Here is a 20,711-nt window from a genome sequence, read left to right as displayed (position 1 = left end):
TCAGCCACCCTCAAGCCCTCTTTGCCCCCAGTGCCCAAAGTATACCACCAAAGACGTTCAGGAAGCCTTCTGCAAGCACGAATGCTGTACCCAAATCTGTAGAACAGTTACTGTCTGCACCATACAATTTGCACTCAATTATGTACCATTTTGTATTGTTTAACACCTTTATTGAGATATAATTCACACCATAAAATTCACTCATTTAGAGTGTAATGTTCTCTGAGGGTACTCAGAGTTATGCAACCATCACCATAATTTAACATAACATTTTTATTGTCCCCAAAAGAAACCCTGTACCCATCAGGAGTCACTCACTATCGCTAACCCCGTCTCCCAGGCTAGGCAGCCACTGTTCTGCTTTTAGTCTCTATAGATTGGCCTCTCCTGGATATTTTGTATCAATAGAATCACATAATAGTCTTTTGTGACCAGCTTTTTTCATTTGGCATAATGTTTTCCAGGTTCTTCTGTGTTGTAGCAGGTCTCAGTACACCATTCCTTTTTATGGCCTAATAATATTCCATTGTATGGACATACCACCTTTTATTAATCCATTTACTGGTTGATGGACATTTGGATGTACTGTTTCCTAACTGTCACAAGTGTCCATTCCTTGCATTTCCAAGAAACAGCAAGCAACTCAGAGCAGAATTGCCTATTAAAATTGTCCCACAATGCCAGACAATGTCAGGGCATACAGAATAGTCAATAGAGTTTGAACTGAATTTTAGAATCTGGCAAAGGCTAATTTTTTGAGGAACCAGAAATCAGCTACGGCTCTCTAGTGGATTTCTTCATGGCCAACAGTGCTCTTGGATGTGTGTCAAAGTCTCCAGCCACAAGGTAGGGATATTGCCACTTCCTTCTAGGAGGGGATGGGAAGGTAACCTACCACCTGCTGGTTTCCTGGGCCCTGCCTGTGTGTGTCACTGCCCTGAATTGCAGTCCTGACTTAGAGACCTATGTAAGGCAGCTAATGTGAGCACACCCTCCTTATTAGTAGCCTGACACAATCAGGTTATTGCTCTCCTTTCTTTTTGGTCTTTCCAGTGTCCTCACTGGAAAGGCCCTTGTATCTCTGGCTCCATCTCCTCTGAGCTGGCCTTTCTCTCATCAAGACCGGTGAGCGAGAGCTATACTTGTTGGTGGGTGTCAGGAAGCAAGAAAGGAGCCAATTGGCACCTTTTTGCGGGGCTGTCCATGAAAGATGAAGAAAAGAAAGCCAGTTTATTGCTTGGCCACTTGAAACCAATGTTCCAGCTGTTAGAGAACCTGCTTGATGGGAATGGGGATCCTGGGAGGGACGCAGGGAACCAGAACCCTTGCTTTATGCATCGCTTCCTGAGATGAGGTGGGGCGTGGAGGCTGGAGGACTTTTGGTGCCTGAAACTCACGGAGACTTAGCGTGAGGGTGAAAATATTGGGCTGTGAGTCAAATTACAAGGTTCACTCTTCCAGACCCTAGGTGCAAAGTGTTCAACATGCATTGTGAGCAAAGGCACATCGCGCTTCGATGCCCACAGCACAGGTCATCACTTTCATTACGGGAGTGGGAAGGTTAGGGTTAGGGCTTGACCTGAACAGCTTAGACTGAGATGGCCAACACCTCGGCCAAGTCTCCAGAAAGCAGGAGAGAACAAAGGCTCTTGCTTAGCTGCCTGAACCTGAGACTGAGGGACCTCTGGTCCCTAGGCAGGTTCCTGGGACAGAGCAGATGGCAGGTGGCCTGTGGGAGGCGGTGTAGGCTGGTCAGGTAGCCCCTTTGGTGGGAGGGAAAGGGATTCAGACACCAATGACCAATCCCACTTCTCTAACAGGAACTCCCTACCCCAGGGGAACCGAAGGTAGATCAAGCACCAGCATTTTAGTCCTCAAGGAAGCAGCTAGAAAGACAGGGGTAGGGGTGGTGTATCCACAGTGCTCTCACCTAGGGACATGGCCAATATTAATGGAGCCCTACTGAATCCCTCTCCCTTCCTCCTTTCCTCCAGAACAGCAGGGCTTCATCATTCCCATAAGATGACAGGATGTAGCATTTTGCTTGTGGCAGGATTGTCTAGAAACCGGCCACTGTCTTCTGGCAGGTAGGTGGGTACATCAGAGCAGATCCAGGTCTTGATTCTAAAGCTCTGAGTCTTCTACCACAGACACAGGGTAGGGTGGGGGGATGGAGCCGTGAGGCCAAACCCATACCAATTTGGCATTCTTACGAAACCATGAGACCCCAGTTCCCAAAAATTGAAGGAGGAGACAGGAAGATTTTGTCAAAATAGCTATCATGTGAGGCCCACAGCTGTGCAAGTAGAAGATAGGGATGAAACCAAGGGACAGAAGGCCTATGCCTTGCCCTAGCCGGGGTGGTAAGATTTACATCACACTTATATGTAGGAAGCACACTTGATTGCAACACGAGACAGCTGGTGAAGAACAGGAGCACTCCAGGCAGGCAATATAGCACAGGCCCCACAGAACTTCAAGCACTGGTGGCCAGAGCAGACAGCAGTGTGTGCAGCAGAGGTCGGACAAAATGGTAGGGAAAAGGGAGGAAGAGAGTAAGTATTTAGGCCGGGAGTGAAAACTCTGGGGGAGCAGGGAAGGATGAGGTGCTTATGAGCCGGGATGTGCCTGGGGATGAGGGGAGCAGGAGATGAGGCCTGCCCACACGGCTTGCTTGGAACAGAAGGTTCACGGTAGAAAACAGCAGAAACATCATGACTTCAACTTGGAAGGTGAGGAATAGCTAGAACAGATCCGCTTAAGAAGCCCAGGAACACATTTCTCTGCAGTGACTTATGAATGCAGGCCTTTCATGCCACATGAACAAATATACCTGAAAATGTATTCTGAAATAACACTTCGCCAGCCCTGTTCTCGTAGCAGCCAATTTGGCCTGGAAGTCATCCATCCCCCCAAACCCCACCACCTAATACAAACCCAGTGATAGTACTTTGCAATTTACCACATGCCTTCCCATACTTGATCTTGGGATCCTGAAACAACTCAAAAGCCATAATCCGAATACTGGCCAATATGTACCACACACTTACTATACTCCATCGGCGGTGAGAGCTTGTGACATAGGACATTCAGTCCTCAGAGCAATTTAGGAGCTTGATACTATTATTTTCTCTACCCCATGGATGTGGAAGCTTACTGTGTGGCAAGCACATTCCCATTTGATCTTCACAGCCACCCTGGGAGGGAGGTCCTATTACTTATCCTCATTTTACAGGGAAGACACCAAGGTACAAGAGGGCCAGTGTTTGTCCAAGAGGGCCCACCCAGTGAGCAAGTGGTCAAGCTGGGGGGGATTCAAACCCAGGTGGCCTGGCTCTCCCAGCTTCACACATGCAAAGCCCAGGTCTGTGGTTTTTAAAAGGTAGCCTCTGCCTATACTGTGTCCTTGCAATCCTTGACTTCCGGAAAGTGACTGCAACCCTTTCTGTCCAGCCGACTGATGGTGTCTAACGGCACCCATGTCTCCTGCTTCCTGGCACGAGGGATTCAAGCCGTTTGCCTTGGCTTTATGCTCCCTCAGCCTACAACTGCCACCTTGCCCAGCAGTCCTTGGAACTCACAAACGCACGTTGTGGCACATCACTGCCCTCTCCACGCTGGGTGGGTATGACCATGCCCACTTGGCAGGTGAGCAAGTTGCGGGGGGGCTTGGGAGAGCAGCAGGCTCAGGACTGATGGTCATGACCGACTTTGGCAGGATGCTCTATACTCTGCAAGCAAGTTTTCTCATGCTCATGTCACTGGTGTTCGCTCCCATTTAAACACCAGGAAATGGAAATTGAGGGGCTTCTCCCAAAAGCACCCAACAGGGCTCAGCACTGATTGTCGGTCTGCTGGGTCCCGGGCCCCTCCACGTCTTGCTCCTCACCCTGGGTGCAGGACAGTGACAAGGACCCACCTGAGGCACTTACAGCTCCGCCCTGGACACAGGGGCACAGCACAGCCCCTCACTTCCTGTGTCCCTGCATCAGTCACCTGACGCCTTCTGTTGCCCCAAACCCCTTGCCCTTGATTACAGTTTACAGCTGAGCTGATAACCTCTGACAAGCCCTTTCTGACCCCACTGATTAAGAACATTAGGCTAAAGGGCCATCAGCCCTCCCCTGGTCCCAGCTCTCCGCATCCCATCCCCTCACACTCCGAGGACCCCACCTTATTTCCTCTTCCTCCAGAATCTGGGGCCTCTCAACTACCTCCCCTCCCCACCCAGCTGTCCAATCCCCTATGCCACTTCTCTGGCCAAGTCAATACCCCCTCTCCGCCTTTCATCTGATTTCTCCTCCTCTCTCCATCACTTCCCTAGAAGTTAAATCTCACTCTTCTGAGACTCCCCCAACTACGTTCCTCATCCTATTCTTAACGTGCCTTCCCAGGACTTACACATCTCGGTGGCTTTGTCTTGTGCTTTTCACGCTGCTTGGCTACAGGCGGTCCGCGAGCCTGTGTCTTGTCTGCCCGCCACCAGCAGGAGCAGTGGCATCTCCATGGGACACGCCAGAGGCTGCAGGGCTTGGACAACCGGTGCAACGAAACCCCTGGAATGCTGAGTCAGGGTGGCGATTTCTGCCATCCCTAAGAAACCCTTCAGCTTTTGGATTTCTGGGTCAAGAAAGTGAGGGGGAAACAGCCATAGTCTTCAGTAACATGGGGGAACTGGTGGTCCAGGAATGTTTACAGTCTTGGCACAAACTCCCCAGAGATAAATGAGGGGGCAATTGTGGGTGGGGGGAGGAACTCAGGGTGGCTTTGAAGGCAACTTAAAAGGAACACAGAACAGCTCAGTGGGGCTCCGGGAGCCCTCTGCAGAGGTTTTTTATTACGTGAGTTTGGCTTTGAAATGGAACTGAAAACTTACTTTAGTTGGGTAAGGCCAGGCCAGAGCGGGGATGTTACCTAACTCCTGGGGTGTAACTATCATCCTGCAAGGGTTGGGGTACAGAGAGGAAGCCCTACAAATCCATGATGCCCTGAATTCCCCCGGACATGGGGAAAGTGGTGGAAATGGGGAGCACAGGCGTGCATGACAGGGAACACAGCAACACCAGATCAATTAGTAGCTCTGACACCCAGATCCTGCAGCATTGACCAGTCCGCCGACCCAGAGGAATGGAGTGTAGGGGTTTTTTTTAATAGGAAAAGGGATAGGAGTAAGAAGGAGCATTTTGCATGCAAATGGGCCTCTGCCAGAAGAGCCCATTAAAATGTAAAAACTCCACATTCAGCTTGACAAAACGGTGCAAACTGCTGTGTTTGCCAGAGGGGCAGCAATACAGCTCCCGACAAAGGGGCCGAGCAACAATGGCGGTCTGAATGGCCTCGGTCAGCAGGTCCCCTCTCGCGTTGCCATGGGGACCCCACCGGGGCTTACTAAAGGTATTTCCTGAGGAGAAAGGCAGTGCACACATGCCCAGGCAGCCCAGCTAATCCTGACAGGAAGCCATCGCCATTCAGCAGCCCAGGGGCTTGGGGCCGGAGTTTTGTTTTGTTTTTATTAAAAAAAGATTTCTGTCTTTTGTGTGTCCCACCTCGTCACTGTAATTTAGTGCAGAGCCGCCTGCGCTGGCCAAAGCCGCAGCCAGGGCCCTGGGCCCGCCCCACGACCCCCCAAAAACAGATCCCCCGTAGCTCGCAGGGCAGGTGGAGGCTTGGGCCCGCAGAGCCCCATGGGGAGGCCCAAGCCCAGCGCACTGGGTCCAGAGCATTTTGTGTAAACCTTCAAGTGGATGTATCCAAAGGGTAACAAGAGCATCTGCATGGAGGCTGGGGGTCAACCTGTGTGCTAGGTTCCACCCGATGCCTCCTTCGTATCTGTACCTTCTTCCTTCCTTAGAGACTGTGCCCTGATCAGCACCAGCACCCCACCTCCCCTGTGCCCCCCCAGCACCAGGAGAGCACCCTCAGGCTGGGGTCAGAAGGGCTGTAATTAAATGATTAACAAAGGAATGTGCCCAGGAGTTGTTTTAAAGGAAATTTCCCGTCTTCCTCTCTCCCCAGGAGACGCTCTCACCCCAAGGATTCACTGACACTGTATGGATGGACCTGCACCCATTTCCCAAAGTGACTGCCAGGACACAGTGCTTCCTCCCTCCTACCTTACTAGAAAGGAGCTGCTCTGGGAAGAGGAAAGGTCACTGAAGACGGGAGGGAGGATAAGAACCCACCCACCCAAGATGAGCAAAGGGAGATGCCCCCTTGGCTACAGGGAAGGGTGGCCTAAGCACACAGTTCCTCCAAGTTTCTGTTGCTGTTTTCGCGTTTGGCACCAGAGGAACCCAGCTTGGCAGATTCAGGGAAGAAAGCCAACAACACAGCTGGCGGTGGAGACAAACTCCTGTGTGACAACTGCCCCCTAGAACACAGTTTAGGGTAAATTAACATTTCCTGAGTAAACTTGTATGTGGACGGTGCCATCCCCAATGAGGATGATAAAATGAAGGAGCTGTTGCTCATTATGACTTGAATCCAGGTCCTTTTGTTTGTAAAGTCCATGCTCTTGCATCTAGACCTTCCCCAAAATGTGTCTGGAACCTGGTATTTTGGGATAATCATAAAGAGGAAACTTGATCACTTATGAGGCATTAAGACTGCCCAGTAACTCAGGACACCTGGGAAACTTTTAAAGCCACATCACACCGTCCTATTTTGGGAAAGGAAGCTAGAGAGCCTCTGCTCACTGATGGGGAACTCCCCCACCAAAAAAAACCCTCCAGGCCCAGGAAGGATGGCCTACATGGGTTGGTGGCTGAGGGGATCTAGACACTCAGGCAGGGGTCTTCTCCGGCCGGTATTAAGAGTCACATCCTCAACTCAAAGCAAACGTAAAACTGGTCACCAACTTTACAGTACAGAAGAACACCTTCCATGGAGTTGTAAGGGAAAAGTTGGATGGCTAGCTGAAGAGAGGGAGAGAGGGAGGAAGGGAGAGAGAGAGAGAAGAGAGAGAGAGAGAGAGAGAGTGTGTGTGTGTGTGTAGGGGTCCTGCTGCTGGAAGGGGAGCTCAGACCCTCCCACCACTGGCCTGGAGCCCAGGCCTCCCAGCCATGTGTCTGCAGCTGCGACCTGTCATGCACTTCCTGGTCTGGGTTCTGTAATGGAAAGATCATTAAGCATGGGGGAGGGAGAGAGGGAGATGAATCAACAGCAAAGAAGAGGTAACCCTGCAGCCCCCACTCCGAGGTGCTCTGACCCTAAGGTCCGGTCAGGTTCCTTAAAGAAAAGAATGTACTGCCCTACCCGCCGCCCCCACCCCTCCGAGGGCCCCTCTGACGCCTCCCCACCCCCAGACTCAGCAGGCTTGTTTGGGGAAGGAAACACCAGTAGCTGGGCAGGAAAAAGTCACCGCTAACTCAACTGGCTGATGAATTAGCAAAGGCCTCAGCTGTTTCAGAATTTGCCTTTGGGCTCCCCAAACTCTCCATGGTGTTTGAGAGCAAAATTCCCCCAGGCTCTCAGCACCCCAACATGCAGGCCATCTTCCCAGGGAACACCAGTCGCTATATAGGAATGGCAGGAATGTACCCAGTGCCATAGAACTGGGCACTTAAAAAGGTGCAAGTGGTCGATTTCATGTTATGTGTATTTTGCCACACACAGAAATATGGCAGTGGACCATGTTAATTTTTTTTAAAGTGTGCTTACGTGGCAAAATAAGTTGTCAACCCTTATATAGGTTCCAAAAAATTGGGGGGAAATTTTACTGGTCTAGGACATATAAAAATCTGGGGCCACTGGTCTGGTCCAAAGATTTGCAGGATAGCAAGGATCCTGAGGGCTCCTCAATGTACCACACGTTCACTCTCCTCTTTCTCCTTCATGCACACCATGAAAGTTGGTCAGTTAGTGCTCTGTTTCGAGAAAATAAAAGAACACGGTCTACAGATTTTCCTGCCATCTCAGGGATGGCTCTCAGAGAGCAGGTGGAAGGTTCCAAAGGCCTGAGGGAAAGGGAGGGCCAACATCTACCTGGGGAAGCCTCTGCTCAGACAACCTGGGGGATCTTGAACAATTAGAACCCCAGGGGAGATTCCTACGCTGGGCAATGTCCATTCCAGAGGTCCAAAGGGATGAGAGCCTGGTTTGAAATTCTTGTTAAAAAACCACTCAGGCCCAAACTGCTTGAACCAGAGGTGGTCTGTAACTGGCTGGGTGCAGACGGAAGAGCATCTGGGTGGAAACCACTCAGGTGACTGGCCCTCCCATTAACAGAGTGACCCGGGGCAAGTCATCTCCCCTCTTGGGCCTATGGTGCCCTTGCCAGAAGAACCTCAGAACAAAGGCTATGCAGTAGGCGAGAGGCTGTGACTGGCAGAAAGGTGGGAGCCCTGGTATTCTAGAAGGATTTAATTCACTGTCCTTTTTTGATGCTTATATTACCCCAGGAGAACTCACTAGGCAAATAACCTGAACAAATGGCCTGGGAGTCTTGAGGGCAGCGAAGGGTTAACACAAAATAAAAGCCACTTCCAAATGGACCCTTTAGGCATTAATACAGTCTTGACTGCTCAAATAATATTGATAGAAACTTTGAATGTCAAAGGGAGAACTTCATTCAGATGTAACTCAAGAAACCTGGCTCTTCTAAGATTCAAAAGTAATTTCTAAAACCTAAGGAAAATAAACCTTCATTCCCAAAGTCAACTCTGAAGTGTGACAATAAAGGAGCAGAGGTTTCTGAATGCAAAAGGATTCTTCCAAACGCTGGAGAACTGATCAGCATTCCAAAGGCGGTGATAACTGACTTACAGCCCCAAGCATCAGAGAAGCCGAGAAAGAGGTCCAGGGAGAGGGTCTTCTTCCTTGGGGGCAAAGCTTTTAGATCGCCTTCCTCCTGCCCAGTCCCCCAGGCAAACTGACTCAGCCCTCTTCCACCTTTCCCACCATCCTCCTGTTTTTTCCTCTGCCTACACTCTGACAGTCCAACTTCCTCACCTCTTCCCAGGATAGGGCTTAGGGCTGTACGCACTGAGAGTAGTCAGTCTGCGTCCCAACTCTAGCTCTACCATATATATTCACTGTTTAACCTTGCCAAGTTTTGTTTGACATCTCTGTGTCAGTTTCCTAAACTATTGGGTGGAAATAACACCTTCCTTACAGACTTTTGTGGGTGAGAATTAACTGACATCAGAGATTCTCAAAGGGTGGTTCCAGAACCAGGTGCATCAGCATCCCCTGGGAATTTGGCAAAGCTACAAGCTTGGGCCCTGCTTCAGAATCAAGCACTCTGGAAGTGCTGTGTGCCAGTGGGTTTTCACCAGCTCACCAGGTGATACCTGTGCTGCGAAAATCCGAGGACCACTGCATTAGAAGATATAAGAGCTTAAAGTGTGGTAGCAATATCTATTTCTCACCTTTCCTTATCTTCCTATTGAAAAAATATTTTATTCCTATCTTCTTTTTAAAAAACCAGGAATTTTAGGTACCTTTAAAAAAAAAGAGAATGGATTGTTACTTACCTATGTGTTGGTGTACGCATTCACTTATTCAAAAAGTATTAACTGAGCACCTAGTATGTACCAGACATTGTTCTACGGTGCTGGAGTGGATTAAAAAACAGAACAAAACCTCTGCCTTCTTTGCAGCCCACAAATGATGGTCAATTTGACCCTCCACTTTAGAGAAGAGGTTTTCTCCTGTGGATGTCCCTGTAACCTGGGTTTTGTGCCCTCATTTGATGAGGTCTTTGGATGACACTTCTTAAATGGGCCACTTACTGTATCTGTAATAGAATGTTACATATGTTCAGTAATAGAATGGCCAGGGGTGGGCCTCCCCCATAGTGAGGCCAAGGGTAGGGTTGGCATTTGTCCTGGGCTTCTGTTCAAGAGGGGCCTCTAAGACTTTTGGTATCTTTTTCCAAAGGTGGTTTATGTGTCTGGGCAATACGACAACATTCTAGAATAAGTCTAACCTACAGAAAACTCAGGTGTGGCACCTGACATTTAGGGGACTTCTGATCCTAGGCCATCTCCTAGTAGGGGGTCTTGGCCTCAGTGGAAAAGGCAGTCTCAATGGGGCTTTTGTTCTATTGGTTTTTCTAGGCTACGGAGCCACCTTCATTAGGGCAGCTCACAGACCTATGTCAGATGCATAATGGCACACAAGAAATGGGACAAGGCAAGCATCTCCAGCTCCTTTATCCCAACCACACACATGTTCACACCACCCCAGAAAGGGAGGTGAAGCCTGACTGCTGGGCGATACAGGGGGCTGACGCAGCAGTGTTTAAGTTCAAATGCTGATCTGCCTGAATCTGTGGAGAAACCTAATTTGATAGAGGAATGGAGTATAATACACTGGAAATAATGCTGGAGTCATCTACCCAAGTCTGAATCCTAGATCCGTCTCTCATCAACTGTATGACCTTTGACGTGTTACTTAATTCCTTGGACCTCAGTTTCCTCCTCTGATTATGGGACTAGAACTTGTGGCATTGGATTGTTATAACTGTGTAAAAATGTAAAGCATACAGAGTGTGAAGATGCGGTAAACAGTATTTACTATTATTTTTAAAGACCTTTGTAACTTAAAAGACCTAATATAACCTTCCTAGGGCATTTGGCACTATGTAATCAAACCTTTAGAACGTAAATATCCTTGGACATATTTTATTTGTAAGGGTATGTTCACTTAAGTGCAAACTACTGAAAATAACCTAAATGCTCAAGAGTAGAGGGCAGTGTAAATAAAAAAATTTTGCACACCCACACGGATTACAAAGCTATTAAGTATGATGGAAAAAATTTCCTCTGCATGGCAGTACATACACACTTAACATTACTAAACAGTATATGCTGTACAAACCCCATTTTTGAAAAGTCACATTTGTATAAATCCAAGAAAAAAAATTTAAAGGAAAAGATTCACAGTTAGCAGGGATTATTTCTGGATCATGGGAATATTAGAGCTTTTCTCTTTACAGGTCTATACTTTATCAGTTTTCTATGGTGAACCTGGATTACATATCAAAATATCTGCATTTTATTTAAAAGAATAAAAATATTATTTCTCATTGTATAGTTATTTGCTGTAGTGGATGAAACAGCCATCTGGTAAAAACTCCGTATCCTGTAAGGCAGGGTAAAGAGCTAGACAGAAAGTTAAACAGAAAGGGGAAAAAAGAAGTCATTAATTTGGAGACAGGGAAGGCGTCAAGAGGGAGGTGGCCCTTAAACTATGCCTTAAACTAAATCCAAGCTATACCTTAAGTGAAGAGTAGGATCTACAAAAAGTGAAAGGAGGGAAGGATGAGGATGGACATTTCCAGCTAAGGAGCAGAATAAACAACGATTAGGCTGTATTCAACAAGAAAAAAGGAAGAGCGTTGTCTGGCCAAATGGATGGCTGGGTGGAGGGAGAGAGAAAGAGGAGGGAAGGAAGGAAAGGAGGACGAAGGGAGGGAGGGAGGGGATGCATTTTAAACCAGTGAAGAAAGGCAAAGGGACCCTTAGCCAGAGGCTAGATTTCCATCCTGGAGAAAATCAAACAAGGGCTACACTCTAAATTCAACTTTCTTTGATTAAATATTTGAAAGTTCAAATGTTGGTGGTTTTGACCTTCTCCTGTACCCAAGCTCATAAATACTGAGGTCTTCTCTTTGCCCATCTCCCTGACCCTCTCACCCACTGGAGGCTTAATGCATGCCCACACCTAGGGCCCGCTGCCTGTATACAACATCCTAGCAACATCCTGGAGGTTCAGCCATGCCGCACCGGCAACCAGGAAGGAGCGCTGAGGTTCAAGCTCTGCCCAAGCCAATTCCTCTCAGTGCTTGGAACCAACTGGACAGACCCCTGACCGCAGCGTGCAAGGAGCAAAGCCTTAAACAAAGGCTGTGGGCACCTCCTTTGGCAGGTGACAGGCTTGTGTGAACTGAGAGCCAGGAGAAGGGAACTCTGAGGGTAGATGCCACCATGAAGAGGCAACAAGCCCATCCTGGGGGCTTCAGGCAACTGTCCCCCTACTTAGCTGCTGCCCACTGGGAATCAGTACAAACACCCAAGTTCAGGAGCAACCCAGACTCCAGAAGCTTCTCCTAAGAGGGAACAGTTTGTGATTCCATCCAGGCCCTTCAGAACAGTTAACTTCCAGCTACACGGCTGGGGGGCTGCAGGGGTGGGCTGGGGGGCAGAGGAGAATTTCTGCACTAGGAGAAGCCTGGGGACGAACCCTCTCTCCAGAAGAGCAGGGAGGCCTGCACAGCTGAGCTGGGAGGCCGGCAGCAGGGGAGCAGCTGGACTTCCCCGGGTCAGCCGGGAAACAGTTGTCTCATTTCCAGGCTTCGGGGAAGGAAGGAAGGAAGAGGGAAAGGTAGTGTTTACAGCGTGAGCTGGAGCCTGCGCCGGCCCCGAGGAGCAAGGCACTGTGAAAACAGGGCGCAGCTGCGGGTCAGGCTCTCTGACCCTGGGCCGCGCCCTCCCGGATAATGGCTGCCCAGAACTCACTCCTCCCGAGGCCATCCCTCACCGCCCCAGACACAGCCATCACTCACTGCATCGCCTGAGCAGGAGCAAGCCCTGGCTGCCCCACCTCCTGCGGGGGCCACAGACTCCAGAGGAATTCCTGACACTGTCCCTCCGGTTCTTGCCCACCCGGAGCCCAGGCAGCCACAGCAACCAGGTGACTGAACGCCAGCCTGGTCCTTTGTGCGGGCTCCTTCTCCTCCCCCAGCCCAGGCACAGGCTCCGGACAGCCATTTGCTCTTCCCTGAGAAATTCCCCCTCCCTGACTTTAGGGAGCTGGCAGAACTAGAGTGGAAAATCAGTGAAGCTAATGGTGTAGCAATGCAGAAGTCAGAGCCAAGAACACAGCCCTGGAGAGGCTCTGCCGCACTTGCCCAGCATGGTCAAGCAGGACACGTGAGTACTGCTCCCTCACATTCGCATGTCCCATGCCCAGTGCTGAGCCTGCCCTGCCCCCACCCCCTCAGCTTTGCTCGTAACACTTGCGAACACTTGCTTCCAAAAGCACTCTGGGGCCACCTCTCCCCAGGGAGCACATCCAGACAAAGCAGATTCTTGGGGGAAACCTGGTGGCTCAGCACACAGGGGAAACCTGGTGGCTCAGCACGCTGCAGGATGCCGTGCACCTAAACCCTCCACCCTGGTTCCCAGGTGGGTCACCCAATGTCACCTTCTGCTCCATGGAATTCCACTAGCTTTCTGGCAGATGGGGAAGAAATTCCTCTTAAACACCCAGTGTGAGTTAGAAGTAAAAGGGGTTCTTTGCACAAAAAGATATTACATTGGGGACAGTGGGGCAGAGGCAAGCTCCAGCCTGTGTCCTCAGGCGGCCACCAGATGCTGGTCCTCCAGCCACACCAATTGGCCACAGCCTGCCACAGCCTGTCTGAGGCCAGCCATGGGGTGCCCTCTGGTACCTCTGTGAGGCTCCCCCTGCGGCTAGGCTGAAATGTATGCACCCCTTTGGGCCACAGGCAGCTGTGGGAGCCCTTGGAGGGTTGCCTGGGGCAGCCAGGGCCCTGTGTCTATAAGCAGGACAATGTCTCAGGACACTTACAGGCTCTCCCCAAGGGTGCAGGTTTCTACAGAACACAAAGACAAAGCCTTGCTTTGTGGTGCCCGGCATCCAGGGGGCTTGCAGCCAGAAATGGAAACGTGCGACTTTTCCATTAAGGGTAACCTCTCCCCCTTCAACCGGCCACCAGACTCTTTCAAATCTGGGTAGGTGGGAGGAGCTGTAAAACCCCAGCCCATTAAATCGCTTATTAGTTGCAGGTTTCTGGGCATGTACGCAAGTATTTTGAGACTGTAAGTCTCATACTGTCCCCTCGACCATGGGGCCTGGGGGTTTTAATTCATGTTACTGCTGAAAAGTGGCCTTGCAAGCAGTTTTGGACTCTCCCACAGGCTTTTCCCTTGAGTCTTATTTTAAAAGGGGGAAAAATACATAGAAACAACCTTCCTCACATTGAAAATGTCTTTCAAGTTGGTTCAGATCTTTGAAAGGGGCATTCTGCCCCATGACCCAGCTACAGTCTGTCACAGGTTTCCCTCCCTGATCTGAACCGAGTTGGCCTCTTTAAGATCCCAAACTAGAAAAGGGAAAGGCCAGCAGAGGGGAGGTGGGGGTGGGGGTGCAGGAGGGAGGCTGGTTTTCCTGGAACCCTTATTAAATCAACTTTCCAAGGACAGCCAGAAACTCCAGGCCCTCCCCGCTCCCTCAGGAACATTTGCAGACAGTGGGGAGGGGCTCCCAACACACACACACATGCATGCACACACACGCACACACATGGACACATGCACAATTACAGCAGAACCTTTCTAATGGGGAAAGGCTCTCAGTGTGAGCAAGGTTTGGGGCAGTTTGCTTTAAATTTCTGGACAAACCTTCTATACACAGATTACAGTCTTGTTGGAGGACAATAGCAGCATTATTATTTAATCATCAGCAGGGCCAAGACTGTACAACAATACATCTGTGAAATGTCCTATAGTTTATAAAGCATGGAGATAGATTTTCCCTATGACTTCACAGCAGTTCTCCAAAGACCATGGGGCAAGGGCTATCATCACAAAGTTCAAGAGGATTAAGCCATATAAAGCCCCAAACCGAGAGAGGGATGTATTCAATGAAATGGGAACTGAGACTTGTTCTGAAGCCCAGTGGATTTCCACTTCTGTGTCCTAAGGCATTCCACATCTATGTGAAACAAGCCTGTCACCAGGTGGGGTCTCCTGTGGGGTCCCGGAAAGAGACACCCACAACTGCCATTTATTGCTCACTGGCTATGTATCAGGCACTATTCTAAGAGCTTTGCATATATTTCCATTTGATATTCACAATGACCTGAGCAGATGTTCATTATCAGTATATTTTACAGAGGCACAAAGAGGAACCTAGAGAGCCAGCAGTGGGAAGTGGTGCCAAAATCAAAACCCATGCAAAGACTTGAACATGAATGCTCACAGGAGTTTTATTAAGAAGAGCCAACACTGTTAACCCCAAAGGGCATCAACAGGTGAATCCATCATGCAATTCCATGCAATGGAATTCTAGAAGAGGCCAAACAAATCTAGGGTGACAGAAAGTAGGTCCGTGGTTGCCTGGGGTCCCTGCTGCAAAGGGGCACGAGGGGTATTTTGGAGGGGAGGAAAATGTTCCCCACTCCTGACTGGGGTGGGAGTTACACGGGCTGTTACAGTAATCAAAACACATCAAATTGTATACTTGAAAACTGGTGCATTTTGTAGAATGCAAATTATACTGCAATTAGGTTATTTCTTAGAAATGGCCATCTACTGCAGTCTCTACTGGCACGTACCCTCCCAATGTCCCGTACCCCAACTCCCTCCCTCCCCTTCCTGGAGCCTGGACTTTCTCCTCATCAAGACCTTTAGCCCCTGGCTCCATCCTCTATCACAGCCTAGCTTCCTTCCCCAGGCTGGAGCCACAACCAGCAGCCCCCACGAACCCCTCCACCACCACACCCTGAAATTCCCTGTGCTTGGACCCTGGCTCCCCTTCCTGCTTACAATGTGCCCAGGCCCTATATCCATCCTATTCACTGTCTCTACCTTCCATTTCTGGGCTACAGAAGAGTGTCTTAGAGAAAGTTAAAAAAGAAAAAGTACTTTAGGGTCCATCACAAATTCATACCCTCAAACCTCATCCAAGCCCTCATTGCTTTTTAGACTCCCTTTATCATGTCTACACTGTGGCTCATCCAAACCTTCCCTACTCCTTATAAGCCTCCCACCCTCACTCACTCCCTTTACTCATCCAGAGTTGACATCCAACCTAGTAAGGCCACAGGTTCTATTTCTGTAGTGTCTGTGCTAGTTTTCCCTTCCTCACAGCCCCCACCCTTGTTCATGGCCCACTTCCTTGTCTTCCTGACCACTGCTCTCAGCAGTCACAACTACTAACACTTTGCCGGGAGGAGCTTTATCTGGATTATCTCACTTAATCCTTTATTATTGTCTCTACTTTAAAGATGGGACAATAACTAAGCAAACTAAGGCTTTAGTGTGTCTGGGTAATTTGGCAAAGTAAGTAATGCACCTATTAAGTGGGAGAGCACGATTTAAACACAGGTCAGTGTGATGACTTCCTCCCATCCATCCAAATTCAGCTGCCAGATTAATTTTCTCAAAGCTCAATCACATCACTACCTGCTCAAAACTTCTCCTGATTCTCTGGACCTGCCCATCTACATACAGTTTCCTTAGCAGGGCCTTAAGACCTTCCATGTGCCAACTCAATCCAGGTTTTCCAGGCATCACTTCCCACAGCTACCTACTCACTGGCAAATCATTCTGTATGAATCTTACCTGCCTGCCTCTGTACCTTCACTCATGCTGCTCCACTTGGAAAGTCCTTTCTTTCCTGCTTCCAAACCCTAACCCAACCCTCTAGGCCAACCTCAAATGTTCTCTCCTCCTCTCTTCCTCTGCATCCCCATGGCCTTTTCTTGCAACTCCACTGTATGGTTTAAAAATGGTCTGTCTTGCACTGAGTTGCCTCTGCTCTTGTCTCCCCACTACCCCACAATGAGCACCCTGTGGCAGAGACTATCTCTCTGCCTTGGGGCTCCAGCACATTCCAGGTCTTGCCTTCAGCTCTGTTACTGAATGCAACATTAATCTGTCTGCTCCAGCCAAGTACACCCTGGAGAAAGTCTCACACACCCATCCCTCCTTCCCCATCACCATACAAGTGGACAAATATTCTTATTCATTCATCATTCAAACGGATCCTGACAGCTGAGACTGATGGCTCTTGAAACACAGCCACTATGTGACCTGCACACTGAGTGTCCACCCAGTGCCTATCAACCTTCTCTATTTATGTGATTAGCCACCGAGTCACAAGCAGTTACCCTTTGGCAACTGGAATGCCTAAATCTGAGCTCTCAGAGACCGCTGAATGCCACAAGGTACACTGTACCTGTCATCTCCATGAATCATTTTCACAAGCCAACAAATCCCATAAGCAGCACAGCAAGTCCTTCCCGTTACTAATAATCTTTCTGAATTTCAACAAATTCTAGATCTCTACCACCAACCAAGCCCTAAGGATGCTCCCTGGTTCTCCATCTCTTCGAAAGCTCTCCAGGGGCACAGAATCGAAGCAACCCACTCAGCAGGCCTCCAGACTAGGACTGCCACCCTCACAGATGTATCTTTGGAACAGTTTTCTAGAAGCCAGAGGTCTTTATGAAGCTCCCACATGCCTCAAATCCCCTGCTGTCTGATCCAAGTTCTAAACACATTCATAGGTCAGCCCCTCCCCACTGCACCGCCTGGCCCACATTGTACATCATGTAGGCTGGGAGCTGGCTGATGGGCTCCCATCATAAGTTCTTTTCTCAGGAAGAGACAAGCATAAACCCACGCTGAGCACATCACCACTGGCAAATGGATGTCACTAGCCTTTGTGACCAACCTCTGCTAAAGCTGGTTACACATGCAGATATACACTTATAACCAGGCCCCAACCAGCCCATGATCCTGGGGGTCTCTCCTTCAAAAGGAGTCCTTTGCTCCCCCCAAGGGTGGAGCCTTCCCTGTCGACCACACCACCTCTGTTCTGGCTGCCCTTTTTCTGAGGCCCAGGAGTGGGCTGACTCTTGGAGCATCCCTACCTTGTTCAGGCAAGGTCGGGGCCGGCCGGGCAGTGCAGAGCGTGGCTGTGACCAGCACAGCCCAGAAGAGGAGGCACTTCCAGCTCCACATCCCAGTTCTGCAGTTAGAGGTTGGTGACCAGGCTCCACACCTCCATGGAGACTCCGCCGTGAGCTGGATCCTCCTTTTCGAGAAAGAAAAACCAGGAGGTTAGGAGGGTCTACATGGAGGCGGGGGGCGAGGAGGAAAAGGTGAAGCATGTCACACCGTCACCTTGGGCACAAGAGCGCCTGAAGCAGTAACTTACTCCTTAAGGCACAAGGAAGAGAACTGGGGTCCTGCCTCAATGCCGAATTCGAGGTTATAGGCTTCAATTAGACAAAGGAGTGCTTTAATTCAGCTCTGTAATTATTTGCAGTGTGGACTCTGAGCAAGCCTTGTTTGGAAAATGATCATGAAGTTCTCCAAACCCCAGGACTGTTCGTGTTGGGAAAATGAAGTGCCCCATGAAAAGTCCCAAGTAGTTCTTGTACTTCAGAGGCAAGGGTTTCATACAGTGTGGTGGGACTGCAGAAGCCGAGTGCGCCGAAGACTCAGACTTTGCTCCATCTAGGGCAAACCAACCCCTCGGCGCGGGAAAGAGAGAGATGAGATGCGTGACAGAAGAAGCCATGCACTGGGAAACAGGAGCCAAGCCAGAAGCTGACCCTCTCTGGACCTACTCAGTTAGGCAGCTGAAATTAGTGACCTCCAGGGTTCTTTCTCTTTCTCTTTAAAACTGACACATCACAGGGACCTCTGGTCCTACCAGCCTCCCTCACAGACAGAACGTAACTCTCACCACCCTGGGGAGGGCCTTGGTGCAGAACCGTGGTGTGGCCCCAGTTCCCCCCACTGCTCAAAGATGACAGTTAATATATCATACAAATCAATTCAGAAGTGTGTGTTGGGGTTGGGGGGTAGACATACTGAAGAACTGAAGGGTTCTTGCAAAGACTGACTTAAAGGTGGCTCATGCCACCCTAATTCAAATCACAGACTAAAGCCCTTTACCCTTCTCAGGTTTGGAGTGGCAAAATTTAAAACTACCCCCTAGGGTCTTAAGGAATAAGGGATTGTTACTCCTAGACATTTACCAAGTGGCAGGACTTCCTGAGCACTGCTCGGGGGCTACGTGGGGTTGGCCAGGTGGCTTTTGTCCTAAATACTCTAGGGAACCATCCAAGTTATTCAGAGAATCCACTTCCCCGGAACATGCCCTAATGTGGTGCTTCCCTGCCTCCCCCAGCCCCCCAGCTAGACAGCCCCCCCGCCCATGAGTGAGTCAGTCCCCGTGGGTGATTCAGTCCCGGCTGGCAGAAAACCCCCCAGATTCTTGGCTTCATTCAATGTGCTTGTCGATGGGAGTATGCATGTACCACCAATGGCTCCCTCCCAAGCTTACTAAAGTTTTTTAATGATCTCAAATCAAAGGAGAAATAAACATTTATTTTTCTAAATTTAGGGAAGAGACTAGAAGAGACAGAATAGAACAAATATTTACTGAATGCCTACTATGTGCCAAGCAGGTACTAGGTAAAATGTGTAACTACAAAACTCCATTTCTTCCTCACTATACACTTATGGGGGGTAGGAACTGTTATTCTCCTTTTAGCAATGAGGCAACTAAAACTCCAAGAAGGGAAGTGCTCTGCCCAGGACGAGCAGCTGGTAAGCAATGGCACCAGGACTCCCAACATCCAGGTTTTCAGATGCTAAAGGACAGCAAATAAGGGTTTTCCAACCTGGATCTGTCTGCTGCAGACTTATTTTCTCCAAAGGGCATCCTGTGCCATGAAGACACCAGATGAATAAGGACAGATCCAAAGTAACTCTGGGAATGAGAGTACCCAGCGTCTCCAGTCCTTTGGTGGAGAGAAAGACCCTTGGAAGCAGGTTGCAGACATGCTATCAAGGACATAGAATGGGGCAAGATCCCTGGCCTGGGTCAGAAGCAGTGTTTGCCATAGGGCATCCCTAAACCACATGGCACATCTCATTACCTCCCAAAGATACATTGAGGCAATGCAGGCCTGTCACCTCACTTAGAACCTGCCAGAGGAATTAATGAATTTTTAGCGTTCAGTGGAAATAGAGGTATCATCCTGAGAAGATTAAGCTTGTTTTCAAGATAATAGACAGGAAGCTTCCTCCCTAGCTCTGCTACTCTGTCCCCTGAAAAGCCTGCCCACCTCCTCACAGGTGCAGGCTGGCTGCAGACTGCCCCCTTTCAGCTCTGTGATCAATGCACTTCAAACTCATCTGGCAGCTTCTTGGGGCTCATCCTGTGAAAAGGTACAAACCAATCTTCTGTTCCTTCCCCTCTGGGCTTCAAGTACCACATCTGCAATACCAAGGACGTTAAGAAAACCCGGTCTTCAGGCGCCAACTTGTGGAAGGAGCAGTGGGTACACACCCCATTCCACAAACCTGCAGAAAACACAGTGGCCCAAACCACAAGTCCATGTACTGTCTGGGACCCCAGGCCTGCCACCTCCTTCTTCACCTCACCTCCTTCTCATTCTACTAATTAATGAATTCCTAAAATCCCAGAGGAACAGTCTCATTCCTTTGCTGCCTGACAGATGTGACCTGTAACCTTGCAGGTGTACACAGCTGCTTCCTCGGAGACCCTGCAGCTGGTTCCTCCCTCAGCCTCTTCCATCTGCAGGTCTTGGTGACTCAAAGCCCAACTCCACCTGGGTTCTGCAGAGTCCTCACAGGGGAAAGGACAGGGGACCCAGCACCCCAGTTTCCCACTTCACAGAAGGGGCTGAAATATTCACCCTGCCTGTCATAGGTGGGTATGAGCAAATGGGTAGCATGGGACAACGTGTCTGCTCTCTCCTGCTTCAAGTACTGAAAATGTAAGTTATTATAAATGTTGTGCTTTGAGTCACTCCTTCATGGCACTCTCAGGAGATTTGGTAATTGGTGGCAAACTTCCTACCTTTACAAAGGCATTGCTTACCATCCATCTTCAAACCCTATACTTCAGACCTAGCTGTCCTTTATGGTGGCCACTAGCCACTTGTGGCTACTGAGCACCTGAAATGTGGCTAGGGT

The 20,711-nt window shown here is 49.4% G+C and overlaps 1 protein-coding gene across 11 annotated transcripts in view; it reads right to left on the bottom strand.

Moving 5' to 3' along the window:
• Positions 1–20,711, bottom strand: part of FGFR1 (fibroblast growth factor receptor 1) — a 42,019-nt gene that overhangs the window by 16,870 nt on the left and 4,438 nt on the right. For all 11 annotated transcript variants that reach the window (XM_036932202.2, XM_036932206.2, XM_036932204.2 and 8 more), the window contains exon 2: positions 17,627–17,790. In XM_036932202.2, coding sequence (XP_036788097.1) covers positions 17,627–17,717 — 91 coding nt within the window. In that variant the 5' untranslated portion in view covers positions 17,718–17,790. The remainder of the gene's footprint in view (positions 1–17,626; positions 17,791–20,711) is intronic.

Source organism: Manis pentadactyla, chromosome 7, assembly GCF_030020395.1.
Source record: "Manis pentadactyla isolate mManPen7 chromosome 7, mManPen7.hap1, whole genome shotgun sequence".
In the NCBI taxonomy this organism is placed as follows: domain Eukaryota; kingdom Metazoa; phylum Chordata; class Mammalia; order Pholidota; family Manidae; genus Manis; species Manis pentadactyla.
Note: the sequence above shows the minus strand (reverse complement) of the source record. Positions and strands in the feature narration are given on the sequence as shown.